Source organism: Bufo bufo, chromosome 3, assembly GCF_905171765.1.
Source record: "Bufo bufo chromosome 3, aBufBuf1.1, whole genome shotgun sequence".
In the NCBI taxonomy this organism is placed as follows: domain Eukaryota; kingdom Metazoa; phylum Chordata; class Amphibia; order Anura; family Bufonidae; genus Bufo; species Bufo bufo.
Window position 1 is genome coordinate 674,194,623 of NC_053391.1, and position 24,833 is coordinate 674,219,455.

At 45.6% G+C, this 24,833-nt stretch overlaps 1 protein-coding gene across 3 annotated transcripts in view; it reads left to right on the plus strand.

The window, feature by feature from the left end:
* The window catches only part of ME3 (malic enzyme 3), a 163,139-nt gene that overhangs the window by 60,746 nt on the left and 77,560 nt on the right, over positions 1-24,833 (plus strand). For all 3 annotated transcript variants that reach the window (XM_040426369.1, XM_040426371.1, XM_040426370.1), the window contains exon 3: positions 24,142-24,275. In XM_040426369.1, coding sequence (XP_040282303.1) covers positions 24,142-24,275 — 134 coding nt within the window. The remainder of the gene's footprint in view (positions 1-24,141; positions 24,276-24,833) is intronic.

The following is a 24,833-nucleotide window of genomic DNA, read 5'->3' on the forward strand; positions in this document are numbered from 1 at the left end:
TGTTGTTTTTTATAAATGTGTTTTCAATGTGCAACAGAAGTAAACAAAAAAAAAAAAACCTATACAGATTTGGTATCGTCGAAACCATATTGAGCTGCAGAACATTTTTCTCATTTGTACTGCACAATGAACATCATTTGAGGCTACTTTTATCATTTGTGGTCATGGCTACGGCAGAGAGCTCGTGCCTGAACGTGCCGAACCTGACAGAGGAAAACCACCCTGCCTACCTGATATGGCTGGAGAGGTGCCCTTAGCCATGCCGCGGGTAAGCCTAAAAGGGGGCAAAAAGACAAACAAGTAGGGAGGAAAAAACCTTTATTGGCAGTGTACCGAGTTACAAAACCAAACTGTGGAATGCCTGGGATATCTCGGCCTGGGGGTTAGGTATGTAGCGCGTGAAGCATGAGGAGCGCCAGCGACCCATTTTTCGGATGATGTGACCGGGGACGTTGTGTTTTGAAGCTGCGGATGCAGCTCCAATGCGAAAAGAGTGCCCTGAAATGGCCTTGGGGTCGAAACCCCAGCCCATTGCCAGAGTGCGGACGTGCGAGATGAATTGCGAGGCTGTGAGGGCTGAGGCCTGAAACGGGAGCAATGGTTGATCAGGGGCGGAGTCCCCCAGAGCCGACAGCAGACTCTTGAGTACCTGGACCGGGCACCATGCGTTGGCAGAAGGGAAGAAATTCACCTCCACTGGTGGACCCACCTGCGAGGTTTTGGAAGTGAAGAGGTGCAGGGAGAAATGGTTGTGGTGCCAGACTAGCTGACCCCTGGTGAGACCCTTGGACCTAGCTGAAGTGCGGGTGAATTCGCCGGGTCTTAAGAACCCATAGAAACTAAGGTACATGGCGGCCTTGATGACTGTGCTGGGAAGGAGCCCAAAAGGAAGACCATCTAGGGAGGTTGAGAGTTTCCTAAATAGTTCCCCCGACACGGGCTGCCTGCTCGGCCAGGGGCCCGCGAACCATTGATTCCCACAGATCGCCGCGAACCCCCCGGAGGCGGCGGCGTCCGAGAAAATCAAGGTGGACTCCGGCCCTAGCTGAGGAACAAACAAAGAGACTCCGTTCCAAGAGGCCAGGAATTTCTCCCACATGGCCAGGTCGGCCATGGCTTGGGCGTCTAAAGTGACGAGGCTGTCTTGCTCTGGGGCTGAGAGGAGTAACTGGAGAAGCCTGGACATGAAGGCCCTGCCCTGGGGCATGACTTTGGTGGCAAAGTTGAGCATGCCTAGAAGGCATTGGTGCACGTCCTGCTGCCTGCCGCTGTTGAGATGGCTTCCTTAATTTTTGCCAACTTCTCGGCTGGAAGCCTGGCCTCCATTTTCCCTGTGTCTAAAATTATGCCCAGGAAGGTGATTACCGTGGCGGGACCTTCGGTTTTTGAAGCTGCCACCGGAACGTTGAGTCGGCCGAACAGCTGCAGCAGAGCCTGGAGTTTACAAGGCTGGCGGTCTGGGCTTTCGATGATAAAGTCATCCAAGTAGTGGATGATCATGGGGCAATCGCAGTGGTTGACCAGGATCCAATGCAATGCCTGAGCGAACTGGTCGAATAGCCAGGGACTGCTCTTGGACCCGAACGTCAGGCGATTGGCAAAGAAATACTGATCTTGCCACTTGATGCCGTAGAACCTCCAGAGCTGTGGATGAATGGGCAGCAATTTAAAGGCGTCGGCGATATCTGCCTTTGCCAACCAAGCCCCCCGACCTACTTGGAGGATCAGTTGGATGGCCTCGTCTATGGTGGCGTAACTCATGGAGAACTCCTCGGATGGCACTAAGGAGTTGAGACTGGGTATGCTGGAGCCATGAGGTGCCGACAAGTCATAGATTAGACGTTTTTTATTTGTGAACTGCTTGGACACAATACCAATGGGGTTGATCCTCCAGAGGTCAAATGGTATGAAGGGGAAGGGGCCGATGAGAAACCCCTTCTCCAATTCTGATTTGATCAGAGTCCCCACCGGCTCGGGATCCCTGCTTGCTGACAGCAGATTGGGCCCTTCCCAGGAAGTTTGCGGGAGAGCTACCAGCCCCGTGTGGAACCCGATGGTGAACCCGGAAACCAAGAACTGCACCCATTGAGGGCTGTGATGCTCACGCAACAGGGATTCTAACAAGACCACGTTGACCCTGCTTAGTCAGGATGGCCTTGCTCTTTGTGGACACGCCGTCTGCGGGTGAGCCCTGAAACAGCCTGCGCAGACGTGGAGGGCCCTGCACTTATTATAATAACAAGCCTCCTGGTTAAAATGATTACAGACCTGGCTGTTGCCCAGGAAAACTATTGGCCGGCCTAGCTTATCCGTGGTTGCGCCAGGTCGTTGGAGGGACCCGGAGCTACTACGGAGGGATCTGCCCTGGGATGTGGAGGGACCTGAGTTGGGGCACCAATCAGATGAGTGAGTGATGGACTGGCATGATGCACATGCCGGGGCCCTGAGGCCCGCGAAATGTCGTCAAAAAAGCTCCATGTCCATGGCCGCCCAGTTCGTGAGGTGCTGGAATTGGACCAGTGAGGCGGCGGCTTTTGCTGAAAAAGAGCGATGGTAGTCATAAAAAGCCTGCCCACCGTACTTGTGGCCCAAGTCCGTGACCCTGTAAAGGTATGTATCCAACTCTTCCCGCCTCTCAGGATGGACGGAGCAGATGACGTCCCTGAATAAGCTAAACGCCAGGACAAACTCCGTGATGGCTAGCTTCCTGTTGAGGCGGGGATCCCTCGCTTTGAGGACGATGGACATGTCGCCGCAAGCAATGGTCTTGCTCTCTACCGTGTCATGGGTGGCTATCAGGAAGGACGCCAGATTGACGTCCTTGCCCTCTAAAATATCCTTCTTGATGTTGCTGGGGATGAAGTGGGCTGGAGCTACCTCGGGTGCGCAAAGGACCCTACCTGGGGGAACAAACCCTGCCGTGGAGGTAACAGGCAATGGAGAGGCGGCACGCTCGGATGCCAGTCCCTGGTGAGACTCAACGGCCAGGAGTCTGGACTGCACGTCTGAGACTGAGGAGGCAATGGTGTTCATCATGGCATGCAGTTGTGTCAGGGACACTTGCAAAGTGGACATGGAGACTTGCTCCAAGTCCGGGGCTGCTGGTTCAGCCATGAGTAGCCTAAACAGTTCAGCTTTCCGGGCGGAAGCGGGGTGTTGGATCCCTCTTCTGTTGAGCTCCGCGATCAGCTTTGCGATTGTCCAACTCCTCAGTGATGAGGAGCTGGGCCGCTCGGATGCGGGTGTCTCGGGGATGGATAGGGCTTCCTCGATGTTAGAAACCTGCGACATATCGTGGCTGCGAGGTGATAAACAAAAAGTTAATAGCTGAGCTGGAGGCCCCGTATGACAGAAGGACGACACCCGAGCCGTGAATGGTGATGAAGAGAGAACTAGGGCGGGCGAGTGCCTAGAGCTATGAAAGGGGGTACTACTGTGGAGGACCTTACCAGCCTAAAACGTGAGAAAAGGCGTAAGCGCTACGAGGACGTGGCTACCGACAGGGGTTTATACACATGGAAAAGAACACCAAACCTGGGGTCGTACCGTAGAAAATAATATTGATCGAACCTGGAAAAAAATGATAGCGACAAAGAATAGTAATTAACCGCATGAACCTGACCTGTAACCGGTAATGGATGAAAAAACGTAAAACCGGAAGCGTAACGGGGAATAAATACATGAGAGAAACGTAAGCCTGACAACGTGACAGGCAACAGACGGGGTACAGTGGATACGTAAGCCTGAAGCGTAACAGGCGACAAATAAAAGAAAAACGTAAGCCTGAAACGTAACTGGCAACAGAAAAGAAAATACGTAAGCCTGAAACGTAACAGGCAACAGACATGATATATTAGAAACGTAAGCCAGAAACGTAACTGGCAACAGAAATGAAAAACAAAATGTAAGCCTGAAACGGAACAGACAACAGACATGATATATTTGAAAATGTATCCCTGAAACAGGCTCTGACGGCAACTAATACGTAAGCCTGAAGCGTGACCGGCAACCGATATGGTATGGGAAAAACGTAAGCCCGTAGCGTCATGGGCGACAGATGATAATAAGTAATACGTAAGCCTGACACGGAACAAGCCCCAAACATGGTAGAGCATGATATGACATAGAAAAATAAGTATTTACCGAAAAACTTCCGCAGATGTAGCAGAGCGGAATGGGCGGCGTTTGATGCGGGCGGAACTGTTGAGAACCCTTGGCAGACGATGTATGGCTAGCGCGGCAGAGTACCCAGAGTCTGCAACAATAATCAGTATCATGAGGGGGGGGGGGTCGTAGTAGCCCATTGATTGCGCCATTTACTTGACCCTTAAACCCAGGGATCTTTGCCTGTCCCTGTGATCTAACAGAATACTGCGTTTGTAGGAGCTGATGTGGAAGGTAGCGGGAACCGCTACCGTGGGGTGTGAAGGGTTAAAACTTGGTCTGCGGCTCAGAATGACAGAGGAGGGCACATGGGGGCCATGTGGTGTGCTATATGACCATGTCAATCAGTTAGGATTTTATATATATGATGAGAGTTTGTAATAGGGCTTATTCACATGAGCCTGTATGTGTGAGACCAAGGTTTTTTTTTTTTTGTTTGTTTTTTTAACTTTATTGATAATGGACAATGGCCGGCCGCCGGCCGGCAGCTGTGACGGAGTGGAAAGCGGCGGCCCTGGGTCTGGACGGACCCACCCCCGGGCGACAGGTCCTGGACTCAACAAGCGGCAGGCTGCTGTGACGCCCGGAGCCCAGGGAGGGAGCTTGACCCGAGACGCGGGCTTCGTTGCCAAGGCAACGGAGGCGCTGCCCGGCGTCACACGTGACTTGCCCCGGCCGGCGCCGGAAGCATGTATTGAGCCGGCCGCACCACCTGTTGTAGAAGGTGGGTAGCGGTGAACCGGGCGGAGGGGGAGACGCACGCCGGGAAGGGGGATCGGGAGGACAGTAACTAACTTACCCTTGCAGCAGGAACGAGCGGCGAGCATCGGGACCCTCAGTAACTTACCTGGTGAGCAGCACGGCAGTACGGGGCGTGACGTTAAGGCGGGAAGGCACCAGAAAACGCACGCAAATGGGGAGAGGGCGTGCCTCCTTTTAAGGGCGCCTACGCCCCTCCCACAAATGCAGGCTGACATGTCAGCCTTAAACTACCTGCGTGTTTTTTTCCCCCCGGTATTAAACAGGAGAGCAAACTGCAATTTTCTGTGCGGCATGAGATGCGGAGCAAAACGGATCAGTTTTCTCGGACACAATAGAAAATGGATCCGGCACCAGTTGACTTACAATGGTTTTAGTGCCGGCTCCGTCATTGCTGTTTTAAAGATAATACAACCGGATCCATTCATAACGGATGCAGCCGCTTGTATTATTAGCAACGGAAGCGTTTTTGCTGATCCCTGCCGGATCAGGCAAAAACGCTAGTGTGAAAGTAGCCTAAAACCGAAGACAATCATAGAAATGCTGTTCCTTTTCAAAATTAAAAATAAAAAATTATATGTACTCAAAATAGTACCATGAAAAAATCTTAAATGGCTCCAAGGCTTAAAGGGGTTGTCACACCACAGACATTGGGGGCATATCGCTAGGATATGCCCCCAATGTCTAATGGGTGCGGGTCCCATCTCAGGGATCCGCAGCCATCTTTTAGAATGGAACCCGAAAAAGTGAAGGAAGGTGCACTGCGCTTGCGCGCCCTCCTTCCATCCATTCCTATGTGAACGCCAAAATTTTTTAGCAGTACCATCCATGACAATGAATGGGAAGAGCACAGTGCAAGCGCGGCCACTGCTCCATTAACTTCTATGGGGCTGGTGGAAATAGCCGAGGAAGCGCTCAGCTATTTTTGGCGCTCCCATGCGCAGTGCGCCCTCCTTCACTTTGCAAGCTCCTTTCTAAAGTGGGCCAATGTCTGAGGTGAGACAACCTCTTTAAGGGTTAAGGCAACCATCTGTTGGATAAAGGATCACTAGACATCTATCTGCTCTAACTCTCCATCTCTTAAAGGGGCTTTCCAGGTCCCACAAACTGACCTTAAGTATTCCTAACACGTCTGTAGGAGAAGGTTTGGAGTATACTTACATTCCAAAGTTGTGTGGATCAGCCTCTTGGTAGCCTGCTCATGTGATCCTCCTCCGCCGTGGATGGGTCATAACTATTCCCCTACCTGGCGCATGTGCAGATGAGGGGAATTCAGGAGTTTAAGCATGGGCCAGGGAGAGGACTAGTGGCCCCTGAAAACCCATTTAATGTATTTCCTTATATATATTTAGTTAGTTACCAAGCAAATTATTTTAAAAAAATTATCCTCGCTTTCCAAGCACTACAACTTTATTTTCCCATTGATGTAGCTGTATGAGGGCTTGTTTTTTGCAGGACATGTCGTCGTTTTTAACTGTTCCATTTCAGGGAGCACCTAACTTGCTGATTAACTTTTATTAACTCTCTCTGGGGGGGTAGAGTTAGTTAAAAAACAGCATTACCCCCACTGAGCTTTTATGTTATACATTTTGTGACGTTCCTTTTTAGGCATAAGTAACATGATAATTTTTTTTTTTCTCTGGGTCAGTACTATTACAGCGATACCAAATGAATTTAGTTTTTTAAAGCTTTACTAATTTTGCACAATAAAAACCCTTTTTAAATAAAAAATGTTTTTGCATCACGGCATCCGAAGACCCATAACTGTTTTAGTTTTCTTCCAACAGAGTTGTGTGAGGAATAGATTTTTGCGGGACGACTTGTAATTTTAACTTGTATCACTTAGGGGTAGATAAAACTTTTTGATCGCTTTTTATTCCGTTTATTTTGTGGGGAATAAACTAAAAACAGCAATTCTGGAAAAAAAAAACATTTCGCTGCGTTTACTCTACAGAATAAATTATATGATAATTGTTTAGTGCGGGTCATGACGGGCGCAGTGATACTAAATATGTGGAGGGGATTTTATTTTTGTAGTTTTTTCCATTAAAGGGGTTGACGTGGGCATTTACCATTGATGACCTATCCTTTTAAAAATGGTTTTAAAGTTTTATTAAATAGAAAAATTCCCTAGTTACAAAAATACACCCTTTTCCATTGAAAAAACACTTCTTAAAGGGGTTGTCTGGGCTTTTACTATTGATGGCCTATCTTCAGAATAGGTCATCCATATCGGATCGATGGGGATCCAGCACCCGGCACGCCTGCCAATCAGCTGTATGAGGAGACGTGTCTTCTCCCACGTCTCTTCCTGTTCACCACTGCTGTCTATAGCAAAGGCCATGGACAGCAGCAGCGGACAGGAAGAGAGACAGGAGACGGCACTTGCGCACTGCGCGCACCGTCTCCTCATACAGCTGATCGGCAGGGGTGCTGGATGTTGGATCCCCCGCCGATCTGATATCGATGACCTATCCTGAGGATAGGTCATCAATAGTAAAATCCCAGACAACCCCTTTAAGAAGTGTTTTTTCAATGGAAAAAAGGTGTATTTTTGTAACTTGGAATTTTTCTATTTTAATAAACTTTTTTTAAACTATTTAATATTCCCACAAAGGGGACTATGATAAGCAATTTTTTGATTGTTTCTATAATTTCTGTATTGCTTATGCACTGCAGAGACTGATACTGTCAGCGCTACACTGACATTCAGCGGCAGACTGTGCCAGAGAGGCGCAGCTTGTTAGGATATACTGCAGTTAGCACTGGGGCCCTCATTAGGTCCCAACCTGCCGTGCACAGACAACAGCACCCCCAATCTCATTCGTGTAGTGCCGTTGGGAGACAGAAGGAGTTCTCTCCCTCTGTAACCGCTTAGATGGCACGGGTGCTATTGACTGTGGCATCTAAGGGGTTAAACAGCCTAGATTGGAGCTTCTGCCGATCTGCGGCATTAGAGCAGAAGCCCCCATTCTCTGCTGCACAGGAGATTCATGCAGTGCTTATTGTAGGCCACCGTAAAAAGGCGGCAGCCTACAATGAAGCTCATTAATGACAGCTGTAAAGACACGTATGGGGTAATGTATCCCCCAGTTCACAAAATATAAGATGACCTTTACTCTTTGTCTCAGCCCAGTGGGTTTTTTACATTCCAATGAAGAACCATAAAACATACACGATTTGTAGTGTGATTCATTGATTAAATCACATCTCCTGCAGAGATGACCCACCTGTAAGCGGTGAAGAACGTTCACACCATCATCCCGGCTGCACAGTGGAGACCAGATCTTCTTCTGTGTCACTTTCTATGTGATTGATGGGGAAGATAAAAAGTCATTTGAAGCAGCAGATTCATTTCTTGGCCCGTTAATCAGTTATTAAACAGTTGACAAGTTAATTCCAGATGAGAAGCTTGTGGTATTGCAGTGCTGCCCCCATTGACTTCAATGGAACCAAGCTGCAATACTAGACACAAGCCATGGACAGGAGAGGGACTGGTTTTGGGGGAAAAAAGCAGCTGTGTTTTTCTAATCCTGGACAACCCCTTTAAAGTGGGCGCACTGTAAAGGCTGATGCAAATCTTATTGTGTTTTTAATATATTTTTTATTTTGATATTTGTTTCCATTTTGTGGTAAAATGCTGATGTTTTGGGGTTATAGGTTCAATCAGAACATTTAGGTTTTAGAGCATGGTGGCCAAAAGGGTCCTGTGAGGTTGTTCTAAACTCAGGGAGGTCAGACATGGCTCATTATTTAAAAGCAAAAAAACAAAAAAAAGACAAAAAACTAAAAAAAAAAAACCTCAACCTTCTTACTCTGTAAAAATGTGTGGAGAAGAAGTTCTGATTTTGTATCATGAAAATATTCCAATGGTAGTTATGTAGTGAAGAAGGTCACCATGGTTGTGAAGATCCAATGGGGTCACCTTGGTTGGTCCAGTTACTAGACAATAAAAGGGTTTTCCAGTCTCCTGGTATTGATGATCTATCATCAGGATAGGTCATTAATATCTGATTGATGAGGGTCTGATGTCCGCACCCCCAACAACCAGGTGTTCCCTGCAGCCTCCAGTGCTGGAACTAGCACTGTGAATGGAACAGGATGCGCAGATCCATTCAAAGTGTAGTAGCTGTGCCATGTTGGTGAAGTTTAGCTCCCATTAAAGTGTATGGGCGCTAAGCTGCAGTAACCTGCTACGACCACTACACTTTGAATGGAGTTGTGTGTCCTGTTCCATTCACAGTGCTAGTTCCAACACCGGAGGCTGCAGGGAACAGCTGGTCATGGGGGTGCGGGATGTCAAACTCTCATCAATAGGATATTAATGACTTATCCTAAGGATGGGTCATCAATATCAGATGCACGGAAAACCCCTTTAAATGGGTCCTCCAGCCTTCTTTTCGTGATGGCCTATTCTCAGGCCTATTTCTATCACTCCCATTCATTTCAGTGGAGACTAACTTCAGCTTGCTGGCCCAAAGGGGAGGTGGATAGGATAGGAGTGGTGGCGGTGGCAATGAGGATGGCCGTAGTCCTCACAGTTGCTAACCCTGCCCCAGCGCTCTCCCAGTCCAGGTGTGCAGTGCTTCTCATTATGCTATCCTTCTTCACCTTGGGGCACACCCTGGATTTTCTGCCTTGTGATAGTTGGGGTGCCTTTGGTATTAGATGAGAAGCAGGTTGCAAGGCAGGAGAACAGGTGCCCGGATCGGATATGGAGATTATCCGGCTTGGAAAAAGAAAAATATAGTCTCTCCTTTACTGAGTAGATGATGGGTGGCATAGTGTAAATAAAGGTAATAGGCATAGTTCTCGGGTATAAAACAGGATTTTTCCAAAGGTCGTGTATAGGGGATGGCTACTATGATGGTCCTCTCTGAGTCTCTATAGATACAAGCAATCCTCCAAACTCTATCAATATTTCTCTGTAATGCCCAACTGTGGGGTGCAGTCCTTGAATGATGGCTGGTCCGTCTTAGAAGTGTGACAGGTGCCAGAAGCAATGTAACCCAGTAAAGTCTACAGTTTTTTTTGTTTTTTTGTCAAAGCACTGTCCCTTTTAATTGGTCCTCAACCTTCTATAAAAAGTCTGTTCTATTCGTTCTATTCTTTTGGTTCTTTGCATAGTTTGCTTTTCTGGCAGCTTGAAATCACACGATGATGGTGTCTCCCTGGAGAAATTCTGCTTCAGGTACACACTGGCTTCTGTCCTAGCTTACTTGTCAGCAGAAAACACATAACAGGTCCTCTGTCTTGGCCTGCTTACTAAGAACTCTTCAACATGTCTTTACTCCTGGCTTACTTGCTAGGAACTCTCTAGCCAGGCGAAAGTGGGGCCAGCCCACCACCTAGCAACTATTACTAAGGACTGTCAGTTAACTATTTCTTTCTCATATACAGCCTTTTGAGATGCTTAGAGCATAGATAAGCCACTTTAACCATTTGTACTACTGGAAATGCATAGTGTGGTAATGTGTACAGTAACGTGGTGGAAGGTGTGTATATCTCACACAGATTCCTCATCTGGGTGAGATAGATGAAATGCAGAAAGCTGCACTTGTTTCAGCAGAGATAGTTTGCTGGAGCTGTTTTGTTTAGATTTTATGGGCTGGATTTTATTTGGACTGAGAGGTAGGATTGGCATAGGGACCTCCCAATTCACACCCTTCCACTACAGGCATTCCCCCTATCCTGAAGGATCCCAGGTGTAGGGATCTGAGATCATTAGTAGGGAATAAAAGAGATCTCAGGCTGTCAGTCTGGGGGGAATGAAGCCTGGAGAGCTGATCTGTGTGGTTAGAGCTTGGAGACTGGCTGACCGTGAGGCTGAGTGAAGCCTGATCTTCCCGGTGTGAACAGGACTCTATAGGCGAGATAGGAACCTCCTGTGTATTAGATAGAGCCCAGATGGGCAGGTATTTATTTTGGTTTTATGTTATGTTATGCTGGTGCTGTAACTTCACCGCACCAAGTGACGCTATAACTTGGATGCTACTCTGTTATGCTTAAGTGACCAAATAAAGCACCGTTCGGACTTTGAAACCGCCGTCTCCATGAAAATCTGTCATTGCCAACCCTATTGTGAGTACAGATCCCTACAATAGTTAGCATCACATTTGGACAACACCCTTAGACAACGTTCCTTGCGGATATGCTAATGTCTTATTGACCCCTTTTAAGGTCGGTGCTGGTTTTCCACCCACGACAAGCTACATTAGAAGAACCGGAAAGATAGAGACTCGCACAAACAAGGACTGGGCCATTCAATGTTTCCTGAGATCTGAGTCCGTCTCCAGGATTGCACGGGGTCATGCTCCAGGCCATGCCACTATTTCCCTCTTCTACATTGTTTCCTTGCTCTTTGGACATAAGTCCAGGATGGCTTTGTTCCACTCTGGCAGTCATCTGAAAACTGTTGATGGCATTATTAAAAGAAAATGTAAAAACTGTGAATAATTTTCCGTTCAGTGATTCGTGATAGAGAAGTTGTTCAGCCTTCTCCAGCAGCTGCCTGTCCTTTATTGGAAGGACAACGAGAACACCTGCTCGTGACTGTCGGCCAGACACAATTATTACTGGAACAAATTACTAGGTGAAGGATACATGACTTTTCCTTAAAGTGAACCCATTGCCACCTGATAGTACATCATAGGTTCTCCTTGATGAACTTGCCTCTACAGAAAATGCCTAATGTACTCAAATCGTTCCCTTTATGATACAAAGATGGAGCAGGGTGGTAGATTGTTAAATATCAGCAGAATACAGGCCTCTGTTTAGGGCAGTCTGTATCCTGCTCATGTTGCAACAGGTACAGACTGTCATAATACAACCACGGCCTGGAAAGCTTCTTGGGTGGCTATACAACTCCTAAAGCATTCTTCCCAACCCCCCAATACACAAGTACTCAAGGCTCAAGAGAGGGGCATCAGCTGATTCCTTGAAGACAAGGAATCGGTCATGCTGAAATCCAACATGCCAAACCTCCTTGCCCCAAGAGTTGGTGACCCTCAGGAAGAGTTAGGACACCACCATGCACATTAGATGGTCGGCCATTCCTGCTAAATCAGAAGGACTGACAGACATTCATCTAATGTGTTTGGCCACCATAACTTTGCACATGGTAGTCTTCACTTCATATCATGGAAACAGCATTTATGGATATATTTTACCTTAAAACAAGTTAAAAAGGTTTGCCGAGTTATTTTTTTACTGATGACCTATCCTTTGGATAAGTCATCATTATCTGATTAGTGGTGGTCCGACAGCCAGGACCCCCACCGATCAGCTGTTTTGAGAAGGCAGCAGTGCCGTATAGTGGCTGTGCTTGGTATTGCAGGTCAGCCCCATTCACTTCTATGGGGCTGAGCTGTGCCAAGGCCACATGAATGTGTAGTCACTCAACCTAGGAATAGCAGAGAGAAGGCTGCGGCGATCACAGGAGCACCTTCTCAAACAGCTGATCAGCAGGGTCCTGGGTGTCGGACACCTACCGATCATATATTGATAGTCCTCAAAAAAAACGTTGAAAACCCCTTTAATCAATGCCTCTACCTCACTATGTTGCAAAAAGGAAATGATAAACTGTTACAGCACGTTTCTCCCCAACAATGGCCCACAACTGGTCAGATGCTGCAGAGACCGTGAACCAGAAGAAGATGTAGTGGGCGGTGAAGTCAATAGCCTGTCACAATTAGCTGATCAGCAATGATAAAAATTAAAATTGTCTCTAGAAATTGTGTATAACATGATTTCTTGAGTCCTGACTCTTCGGGGCCCCAGCTAAGGCAATGGACATTCTTCAGCAGCACCAGAGATGATCAAGGTGATGGTGTGAAGCTTGTTGTGGGGTGGCAATGAGCAGAGAGCCGGGCAAAAGGACAGAAGACCGTGTTGTAATGTGGCCAGTAAACTCTTGTACAAATTCCATTCACTCAACACATTCGTCTCCAAGGATATTCGGCCAATAAGGGAAATTTTGACTTTGCTTTTGACAAGATGTTTATTGTGTGAGGAGAAACCTGAGGGTTCTGGAGAGGAGCCAACCTACTGCCAGAATCAATCCTGACTCCGCTGCTCTCCATCATTTATCAAAACATAAAAACACAAGATGTCGGGGATTTCTCTGACTTCATTACATTTGTATTTAACTCTTACAGCATTGTCAAAAAGGGTCTTAAAGTGGTATTCCACCTTATATACAGAACATGCCATAAATGTCAAACAGGTGGAAGCCCCACCAAGCCTATTGGGAGAATGACCCTCATTCTGTAACCTGTGGTAGAGGCTAAAAGCAATCCGAGGCTTAGAGGGATTGTTCTACCATAAGAACTTCTCCCCTATCCACAGCAGAAATATCTGATAAGTTGGGACCCCCACTGATAACAAGAATGAGGTGCTAGAGTTCTCGGAGTGAATGGAAAAGCGGCAACACATGTGCGATTCTCTCAATTTAAAGGATTGCATATTGCTTGGTAATCTGAAAGTTAGAACCTGCTCTGAATTTGTATGTCTATGGGTTGGTTGGGGGAGAGAGCTGTCAGACGACCATTTGTTTATCCGACAGGTACTGAATACGTATGAGCAGCTTAATTCTAATAGTAGGTGCCACTTCTTGGTCTTTACAAATCACTTTACTGCAGTTATCTGCTTATCACCACAGGTAAAATTAGAATGTCAGGTACCACCTCTATATAGATAACAAAGGGTCCACTATTCACAATACGTGATATCACAGCTTATCTACTCCCTCCTGACACCTGCACAGGTCACAGAGCATGCCCAGAAAACTCTCCAGTAGAAGTCAGTGGTTCCCTCCTGACCATTGTGTCTATGACCCATATGGATGCCTTAAAGCAGGGATGCCCAACCTGCGGCCGTCCAGCTGTTGCAAAACTACAACTCCCAGCATGCCCGGACAGCCTACAGCTATCAGCCTACAGCAGAGCATAAAGGAAGTTGTAGTTTTACAACAGCTGGAGGGCCGCAGGTTGAGCATGCCTGCCTCAAAGCATCTCTCTAAATGCTGTTAGGAACAGCTCAAGCAAGATGGCCAACCCCATAATCACATTCAGGAAATATTAAAAAGAAATCTGCAATCAAAAAAATAAAAACTATTAGAAAAAAAGGATGTGTGTCGCTGGATCTGGTTTTAACTGTCAATGGCACTTTTCATTTAAAGGGGTTGTCCCACGAAAAATATTTTACAGTTTTCAAACCAGCACCTGGATCTGAATATTTTTGTAATTGCATGTAATTAAAAACTTACCGCTGAGTTATTCAATAAAATGTATCTGTATAGCGCCACCTGCTGTTTTGTTTCTTTTCTTATTTCTGCTCACTGAGATGGCCGCACATGCTCAGTTTCATCTTTCAACTGCTTCCTGAGCTGTGATAAGGAGAGAGCTGCAGCAAAATGGACACGCCCCCCCCGAGCTGTTATAGGGAGAAAGCTGCAGCAGAATGGACACACCCCCTTAGCTGCAGCAGAAAAGACACTCCCCTTGAGCTGTGATAGGGAGAGCATGGACACGTCTCCTGAGCTGACAGCAGAAAGGACACTCCCCTTGAGCTGACAGCTTGATATAAATCTAGCAGAGTAATGAATGTGGAGATCTCTGGATCCATGTGAGGTACAGGGCTGGTTCTAGCTTTGTTAGAAAGAGATTGCCGTGTACTATATGATGTCTGATTTTTACCTTTTTAGATTAGTCATGGGATAACGCCTTCAAGAGATACCTTTTCAAAAGGAAGTTCTCAAGGTGCTTCCACATGGGATGGATTTTCCATCCGGATTTGTGGATGGAAAATCCACAGGGGAATACAGTGGATTTGAACAGATCTCATCCACACCCCTTTTTTTAACAATTAGTCAGACTTAAAGGGGTTGTCCGGTTTCATGATATTCATGACCTATCCTCAGGATAGGTCATCAGTATCATGAAACTGGACTGCCCCTTGAAGTTTCGTGAGCATAGTGCTAATATTTAGCGTCCGATTCGTTGGTATCTTGTTACATCCCGAATAATCCGTACAGAGTGACAACTAGAACCCTCTGTGTATTGAAAAAAAAATTGCTGGTCACTAGCGGTATATCCACAACAGGGCAGCGGTTCCCAGGGTTCAAATTGCTGGCCTAATATTTCCTCAGGAAAACAGCCCACTATTATCAGTTTAGGAAATGCGTGATATCCTGTGTTTAGAAGGTGTCGCCGCTGTGTTAGTGTAGAACGAAACACTTTAGATGTGCGGAAGGAGAAATAACACTGAGCTTTATTGTCTGTTGAGAGCTCGGTGTGAATTTGCAAATCTAGTTAAATATTTCTTAAATTATTATGAGCCCATTCACACGACCGTATATATTTCTGTCCGCATTTGTTCCGCAATTTTGCGGATTGGATGCAGACCCATTCATTTCAATAGGGCCGCAAAAGATGCGGACAGTACACCTTGTGCAGTCCGTATCCATATGTCTGTTCCGTGGCCCCACAAAAAAAGATATGTCCTAGCATGTCCTATTCTTGCCCGTATTTGCGGACAAGAATTGGCATTTCTAGCATGGAGAAGGACGTCCCGATCCGCACAATATGGATGGCGCTCGGCTGGTATCTGTTTTTTGCGGTCTGCAAAAAAAACGGATACGGTCGTGTGAATGAGCCTTAATTCTTATAATTCTTTTATTATTATCTTGTAATTCAAGAGCAACTACAGGTAGCAGTGAAGATGCACCGTAATAGCATTACTCTCTTAGAGCCTGCGAGGATTGTTACAGTTCAGGCTCTGTTCACACTTGCAGGGGTTGTCTGGGAATATATAATTTCTAACAGTTGTCAGTAGGGCTGAAACGATTACTCGATGAAATCGAGTAATTCGACACAAAAAAATCCTCGATTTTGTTTGTGTCATGTGACCACGGAGCGGGAGTGAAGCGCTTGCCGCTGGTCGCCGGCCGGCCCGCACCGCGCTGCACTTTTCAGCCCTGACACATCGTCTGGACATAGTGCACATAGGCGTGCACCATGACCTGACGCTGTGTGATGTCAGGACGACCGTGCAGCTCGCGGAGAAGAAGATAGAGCTGAGGAGCGGCGCCCCTTACAGGAGCAGTAAGTATTTTGTTTTACTGGCGCTGGGGACATAGCTAGGAGGGGGAGATGGTGGCACTGGGGGGCACCTGGAGGCACTGGGGGGGGGGGCAACCTGGTGGCACTGGCGGGCACCTGGTGGCATTGGGGGGCAAGCTGGTGGCATTAGGGGGAAAGCTGGTGGTATTGGGGGGAAAGCTTGTGGCACTGAGGGGCAGCTGATGGCACTGGGGGGCAGCTGATGGCATGGGGGGCTGATGAGTTTTTATAAAGAAAAATGTTCTTTTAATTAGTTTTTTGTTATTAGAGTACTCTATTAATCGTTGGATTCATCGATAGAATACTCGATTACAAAAATAGTCGATAGCTGCTGCCCTAGTCGTCAGCGGCCTGCCTCCCTTACTGAAAGGATAACACTTACCTGCTCCCCGCTGCTCTAGTCCGCCACGCTGGCTCCGATCGGAGATTTGTTTTCTTCCTCCCCAGCATGGAAATGGTCACCTGATCCTCTTTAGCTTCTTTTCTTGTGGACACGTCACCTCCTGAAGCGAGCAGTTGGCTGAAGAGGATCAGGAGACCATGTCCATGCTGGGGGAGGAAGAAAACAAGCCCCGGACTGGAAGATGGAGATGCTGGAGGCCGGAGTGGTGAGGGGTAAGTACGATCCTTTCAGCATGGGAGGCAGGCTGCCGGCACCTGTTAGAAATGATATATTCCTGGACAACCCCTTTAGGTTGTTGTTTCTGTTTATAATAGAAACCACATGACATTGCCACATTTTGGATTCCACTGGCGGCTGGTGATCAACAGACCACATTGGCTTACTTTGGGGCCCATCTGTGTCAGGCTTTAGGTTCATCATTTTGACAGTTTTATAGCGCCACCTGCAGGAATTTTCTTCCTATAAAATCTGCCAGGTCTGAAGTCACAGGCCAAATGGTAGTGGAAGGCAGTGTGAAGTGAAAAAAGACAGAGATAATCGTGATAATAAGTTGCATAACTACTTACACTCATTACATTACTTACCTTGTACTGATCCTGAGTTGCATCCCATATTATACTCCAGAGCTGCACTCACTATTCTGCTGGTGGAGTCACTGTATACATACATTACATTACTTATCCTGTACTGATCCTGAGTTACATCCTGTATTATACTCCACAGCTGCACTCACTATTCTGCTGGTGGAGTCACTGTGTACATACATTACATTACATTACTTATCCTGTAACCTGTACTGATCCTGAGTTACATCCTGTATTATACTCCAGAGCTGCACTCATTATTCTGCAGGTGCAGTCACTGTGTACATACATTACTGATCCTGAGTTACACCCTGTATTATACTCCAGAGCTGCACTCACTATCCTGCTGGTGGAGTCACTGTGTACATACATTACATTACTTATCCTGTACTGATCCTGAGTTACATCCTGCATTATACTCCAGAGCTGCACTCACTATTCTGCTGGTGCAGTCACTGTGTACATACATTACATTACTTATCCTGTACTGATCCTGAGTTACATCCTGTATTATACTCCAGAGCTGCACTCACTATTCTGCTGGTGGAGTCACTGTGTACATACATTACATTACTTATCCTGTACTGATCCTGAGTTACATCCTGTATTATACTCCAGAGCTGCACTCACTATTCTGCTGGTGCAGTCACTGTGTACATACATTACTTATCCTGTACTGATCCTGAGTTACATCCTGTATTATACTCCAGAGCTGCACTCACTATTCTGTAGGTGGAGTCACTGTGTACATACATTACTTATCCTGTACTTATCCTGAGTTACACCCTGTATTATACTCCAGAGCTGCACTCACTATCCTGCTGGTGGAGTCACTGTGTACATATATTACATTACTTATCCTGTACTGATCCTGAGTTACATCCTGTATTATACCCCAGAGCTGCACTCACTATTCTGCTGGTGAAGTCACTGTGTACATACATTACATTACTTATCCTGTACTGATCCTGAGTTACATCCTGTATTATACTCCAGAGCTGCTCTCACTATTCTGCTGGTGCAGTCACTGTGTACATACATTACATTACTTATCCTGTACTGATCCTGAGTTACATCCTGTATTATACTCCAGAGCTGCACTCACTATTCTGTAGGTGGAGTCACTGTGTACATACATTACTTATCCTGTACTTATCCTGAGTTACACCCTGTATTATACTCCAGAGCTGCACTCACTATCCTGCTGGTGGAGTCACTGTGTACATATATTACATTACTTATCCTGTACTGATCCTGAGTTACATCCTGTATTATACCCCAGAGCTGCACTCACTATTCTGCTGGTGAAGTCACTGTGTACATACATTACATTACTTATCCTGTACTGATCCTGAGTTACATCCTGTATTATACTCCAGAGCTGCTCTCACTATTCTGCTGGTGCAGTTACTGTGTACATACATTACATTACTTATCCTGTACTGATCCTGAGTTACATCCTGTATTATACTCCAGAGCTGCACTCACTATTCTGTAGGTGGAGTCACTGTGTACATACATTACTTCTCCTGTACTTATCCTGAGTTACATCCTGTATTATACTCCAGAGCTGCACTCACTATTCTGCTGGTGGAATCACTGTGTACATACATTACATTACTTATCCTGTACTGATCCTGAGTTACATCCTGTATTATACTCCAGAGCTGCACTCACTATTCTGTAGGTGGAGTCACTGTGTACATACATTACATTACTTATCCTGTACTGATCCTGAGTTACATCCTGTATTATACTCCAGAGCTGCACTCACTATTCTGCTGGTGGAGTCACTGTGTACATACATTACATTACTTATCCTGTACTGATCCTGAGTTACATCCTGTATTATACTCCAGAGCTGCACTCACTATTCTGCTGGTGCAGTCACTGTGTACATACATTACTTATCCTGTACTGATCCTGAGTTACATCCTGTATTATACTCCAGAGCTGCACTCACTATTCTGTAGGTGGAGTCACTGTGTACATACATTACTTATCCTGTACTTATCCTGAGTTACACCCTGTATTATACTCCAGAGCTGCACTCACTATCCTGCTGGTGGAGTCACTGTGTACATATATTACATTACTTATCCTGTACTGATCCTGAGTTACATCCTGTATTATACCCCAGAGCTGCACTCACTATTCTGCTGGTGAAGTCACTGTGTACATACATTACATTACTTATCCTGTACTGATCCTGAGTTACATCCTGTATTATACTCCAGAGCTGCTCTCACTATTCTGCTGGTGCAGTCACTGTGTACATACATTACATTACTTATCCTGTACTGATCCTGAGTTACATCCTGTATTATACTCCAGAGCTGCACTCACTATTCTGTAGGTGGAGTCACTGTGTACATACATTACTTCTCCTGTACTTATCCTGAGTTACATCCTGTATTATACTCCAGAGCTGCACTCACTATTCTGCTGGTGGAATCACTGTGTACATACATTACATTACTTATCCTGTACTGATCCTGAGTTACATCCTGTATTATACTCCAGAGCTGCACTCACTATTCTGTAGGTGGAGTCACTGTGTACATACATTACATTACTTATCCTGTACTGATCCTGAGTTACATCCTGTATTATACTCCAGAGCTGCACTCACTATTCTGCTGGTGCAGTCACTGTGTACAAACATTACATTACTTATCCTGTACTGATCCTGAGTTACATCCTGTATTATACTCCAGAGCTGCACTCACTATTCTGCTGGTGGAATCACTGTGTACATACATTACATTACTTATCCTGTACTGATCCTGAGTTACATCCTGTATTATACTCCAGAGCTGCACTCACTATTCTGCTGGTGCAGTCACTGTGTACATACATTACATTACTTATCCTGTACTGATCCTGAGTTACATCCTGTATTATACTCCAGAGCTGCACTCACTATTCTGCTGGTGGAATCACTGTGTACATACATAGAAACATAGAATGTGTCGGCAGATAAGAACCATTTGGCCCATCTAGTCTGCCCAATATACTGAATACTATGGATAGCCCCCGGCCCTATCTTATATGAAGGATGGCCTTATGCCTATCCCATGCATGCTTAAACCCCTTCACTGTATTTGCAGCTACCACTTCTGCAGGAAGGCTATTCCATGCATCCACTACTCTCTCAGTAAAGTAATACTTCCTGATATTACTTTTAAACCTTTGCCCCTCTAATTTAAAACGATGTCCTCTTGTGGTAGTTTTTCTTCTTTTCAATATGCTCTCCTCCTTTACCGAGTTGATTCCCTTTATGTATTTAAAAGTTTCTATCATATCCCCTCTGTCTCTTCTTTCTTCCAAGCTATACATATTAAGGTCCTTTAACCTTTCCTGGTAAGTTTTATCCTGCAATCCATGTACTAGTTTAGTAGCCCTTCTCTGAACTCTCTCTAGAGTATCTATATCCTTCTGGAGATATGGCCTCCAGTACTGCGCACAATACTCCAAGTGAGGTCTCACCAGTGTTCTGTACAGCGGCATAAGCACTTCACTCTTTCTACTGCTTATACCTCTCCCTATACATCCAAGCATTCTGCTGGCATTTCGTGCTGCTCTATTACATTGTCTTCCCACCTTTAAGTCTTCTGGAATAATTACTCCTAAATCCCTTTCCTCAGATACTGAGGTCAGGACTGTGTCAAATATTCTATATTCTGCCCTTGGGTTTTTACGCCCCAGGTGCATTATCTTGCACTTATCCACATTAAATTTCAGTTGCCAGAGTTCTGACCATTATTCTAGTTTTCCTAAATCCTTTTCCATTTGGCGTTTCCCTCCAGGAACATCAACCCTGTTACATATCTTTGTGTCATCAGCAAAAAGACAAACCTTACCATCGAGGCCTTTTGCAATATCACTTATGAAGATATTAAACAAAATCGGTCCCAGTACAGATCCCTGTGGAACCCCACTGGTAACATGACCTTGTTTTGAATGTTCTCCATTGACTACAACCCTCTGTTGTCTGTCACTCAGCCACTGCCTAATCCACTCAACAATATGGGAGTCCATGCTCAATGACTGCAGTTTATTGATAAGTCTTCTATGTGGGACAGTGTCAAAAGCCTTACTAAAATCTAGATATGCGATGTCTACTGCACCTCCACCGTCTATTATTTTAGTCACCCAGTCAAAAAAATCTATAAGATTTGTTTGACATGATCTCCCTGAAGTAAACCCATGTTGTTTTTCATCTTGCAATCCATGGGATTTTAGATGTTCCACAATCCTATCCTTTAATAGGGTTTCCATTAATTTGCCTACTATTGATGTCATACATTACTTATCCTGTACTGATCCTGAGTTACATTAATTTAACATGTATCTAATGTGTATGAGTTGCTTAACACATGACTGCAGGATCCGACTACATGTGGTTTGTTTGTAGTCTGTAACTATAGTTACAGCGGTATTCCAGACAATAAGTGTTACTCTTTGCATAATGTTATGCCGTTTTCCAGTATACTTTATATAAATAATCCAGTGAGACATAATTTTACTTGATCCTACTTTCTGCATCAATTCCTCAGTTTTTTAAGATCTCTGCTTGCAGTCATTCAGAAGGAACCTTTTGCTATTTAATTTCACGGGATACAAATCTGTCCTGGTCGTTTGATGAACCAGCTTGAATATGTTCAGACCATAGATTTCTCAGTGTGGATGTTTCCAGCGGGTGACACCAACCAACCTCTGTTCTCTTATGGAGATGCAGTGGTGTCACCCATCATACAGTAGAAGGGCACGTTCCGGACGATGGGGGGCAGCACTTGGAGCGGATGGGGGAGGAGCAAAACATTTTCTTTTTAAAGGATATTTTAGTAGGACTAGGTATAGTTAATGGTACCATTCCTAGGGCGGGTTATCACATAATGTGACACGTGGATATGCTACGCCTTTCTGCGTTTTTCTTGTACCTCCGCCTGTGCTGTTAAGTGCATTGAGCATTTACACCTAATGTATGTTGCATTATAAGCAGCACAAAGCACAAGGTGTTATCAGAAGAGGCCATAAAACCTAAAGAGCCCCATATAAAACGGTAAGAAACGAGTCTTCGGTTTTAATGTGGGTTAATTTGCTGCTTGGCCTCATTATACCACCTCCAGCGGGAGCTCTGCTAGACCAGGGTGCTGGGCAATTAACTTATAAAAGTCCTTCATCAAAGGCAGCCTGTGCTTAAAGATGAGTGACATGATTTTTTACCATTTTTTCTTTTCCAAAAACAGCACCCCTATGGTCGTAGGCTGTATCTTGTATAGCAAGTCATCCCCAATGAAAACCTAATCATTGTATGAAATAAAAAAAGGAGCAATGTTCACCTTCATAATCCCCTGCTGCTTCCAAGCCTCCTGTCTGTCTCTTTTCTCCCAGCTTCAGTGATCATGGTTGACGCTACATGCGACTGCAGCAGCCAAACCACAGCAGTGACCTCAGTGGAATATGATGTACATTTTGGGTAGCGATGGGCCCTACGGGAGCCTTGGGCAGCACACAAACCAACCATATTATAATCTGCCTCTGGTAATGACTACCAAGCATGGGCAGGATCGGGTTCCAATTCCATCCAGGTTCTTGACATTAGCTAGCCCCCCACTACAACATGCGGAACTAACCCTCGTTCATCCTTGCCCTTCTGCTCTGGAAAAATTGATCTATACTGCCCATAGGCTCCAAATTGAAGACATCAGAACTCCCCTCTATAATGTGTCTTCCAGCAGTTTCAGCCGCAGTACCATCCCACTCAACATGATACAGGCTTTTACCTTTATCCTGCAGAGAGACCCAGACCCAACAAGAAGCATGTTTCCAGACCCAAGACCAGACAAGAGCCACGTTTTCAGACCCTAGACCAGACAAGAGCCACGTTTTCAGACCCTAGACCAGACAAGAGCCACGTTTTCAGACCCTAGACCAGACAAGAGCCACATTTTCAGACCCTAGACCAGACAAGAGCCACGTTTTCAGACCCTAGATCAGACAAGAGCCACGTTTTCAGACCCTAGACCAGACAAGAGCCACGTTTTCAGACCCTAGACCAGACAAGAGCCACGTTTTCAGACCTCAGACCAGACTTTTGCTTATACCGGCAGTCTCGGGACCTTGTGCATGCCTATGCCTACTATGTCTTGGTGCTGCTTTTGTATCAGTACTCATATGTATGTATGGCGGCACCTTACCTTAAAAGGAGCCCAGGATCAAGGGGAGTAAGAGTTGTCAGCCATTATCTATTGGATTAATCCAAAAATGTAGTAGCCTTTAGTAGCCATAAGTCCCTGAGGGCTTGAGGTCCTAGATGGATGCCATATACTCTCATATGGTAATCTGCCACTGCTCAGTGGTGTCTTCACGTCATCAGGACCAGGGAAGCATCAGTATGGTAGAGGGAGCAGGTTGGTGAGGTGAATATCATTATATATGAATATCAACTGTTTGTTGATATTGGTTAGAGAACCCCTTTAAGTGATTGGGATAAATGATAAAAGTAAGAGAAGATAACCCTTCTCACAGTGTTTGTCAATTTGTGTGATTTTTCTCCATGTTTCTGACAGAAACGCCATACAGAATACAGAGGTTAACTTCCTGCTGATCTGTTCCATTGTTTTTGCAGGAGAGCTGCTGAGTGGGTGGGGCTTATTAAAGGGGAAGGACTTAATTGTCTTTGTGTTCTATTGCAAACAGGGCAGAGGCTCCTTATGCAGCCAGTTGCCTTACAACCAGACGCAGAACAGTGGGGAGGAGGAAGGGGGACATGGCTTATCTTCTAGGGCACACACAAGTTTTATATATATATATATATTTCTCATAAGGAATTGCTGGGATATCGGACATTAGCTCTGCAGTAAAGTGCATCATGTGACCCCTCAGCTCAGTGGCTGAGAGGTTTTACAGAGGATAAAGACTTTTGTGGCCAGCTGTTTAACTTTACCAGGTGCACCTACATGATGCCTCACAAGAGGAAACTTGGACAGTTCACTGGTGGTCATGCAATTAAAAATATACATATACAATAATTTTGCCATCACAAGCCCCATAAAATGTCTTGGATTAACCATTAACACTTAATATTTTTTCTCTACCGTTTCAGGGCATGGCTTTTAGTCTTGAAGAAAGGCTGCAGCTCGGTATTCATGGCCTTCTACCTCCATGTTTCTTAAGTCAAGACGTACAAGTGCTCAGAGTCTTGAAAAGTTACGAAACCAAGTCCAGCGATCTAGACAAGTACGTTACGAGTTTCCTTTCTGTATCTACCATTTGTGATATGGTTAGCATTGTCTTTCTGGACTGAGCTGTTGGTTCATATCAGGCCTGGGGTGATCACCATGTCTTTCTTGCATCATCATGACACCAGTAAGTATATCTGTGTCCTGATGGCTGAAGGTCATAGAGAATGATTTATGTGGGCTGTTTTTTGTGCAGTCCTAGCCTACACCAATATTCTGCATCCTGTGGCTCTCCAACTCCAACTGGTAGTTGTCGTTTCACCAAAGGTTGCAGACCACTGGTCTCGATAAAAGCCAAAATTGGTAGCTGCCACCATTTTGTCCCACAAGTGAGATCAGATACCTTTTCTGGACTCCCATATCGGTAGTCACAAGGGTAACTGACCCCACAAGGCAAGTCAGATGCCTTGGATGGACCCAAGAAGGGTAACTGACCCCACAAGGGAAGTCATATGCCTTCTCTGGACCCAAGAATGGTAACTGAGCCCACAAGGCATGTCGGATGCCTTCTCTGGACCCCAAAAGGGTAGTCACAAGGTCAACTGACTCTACAAGG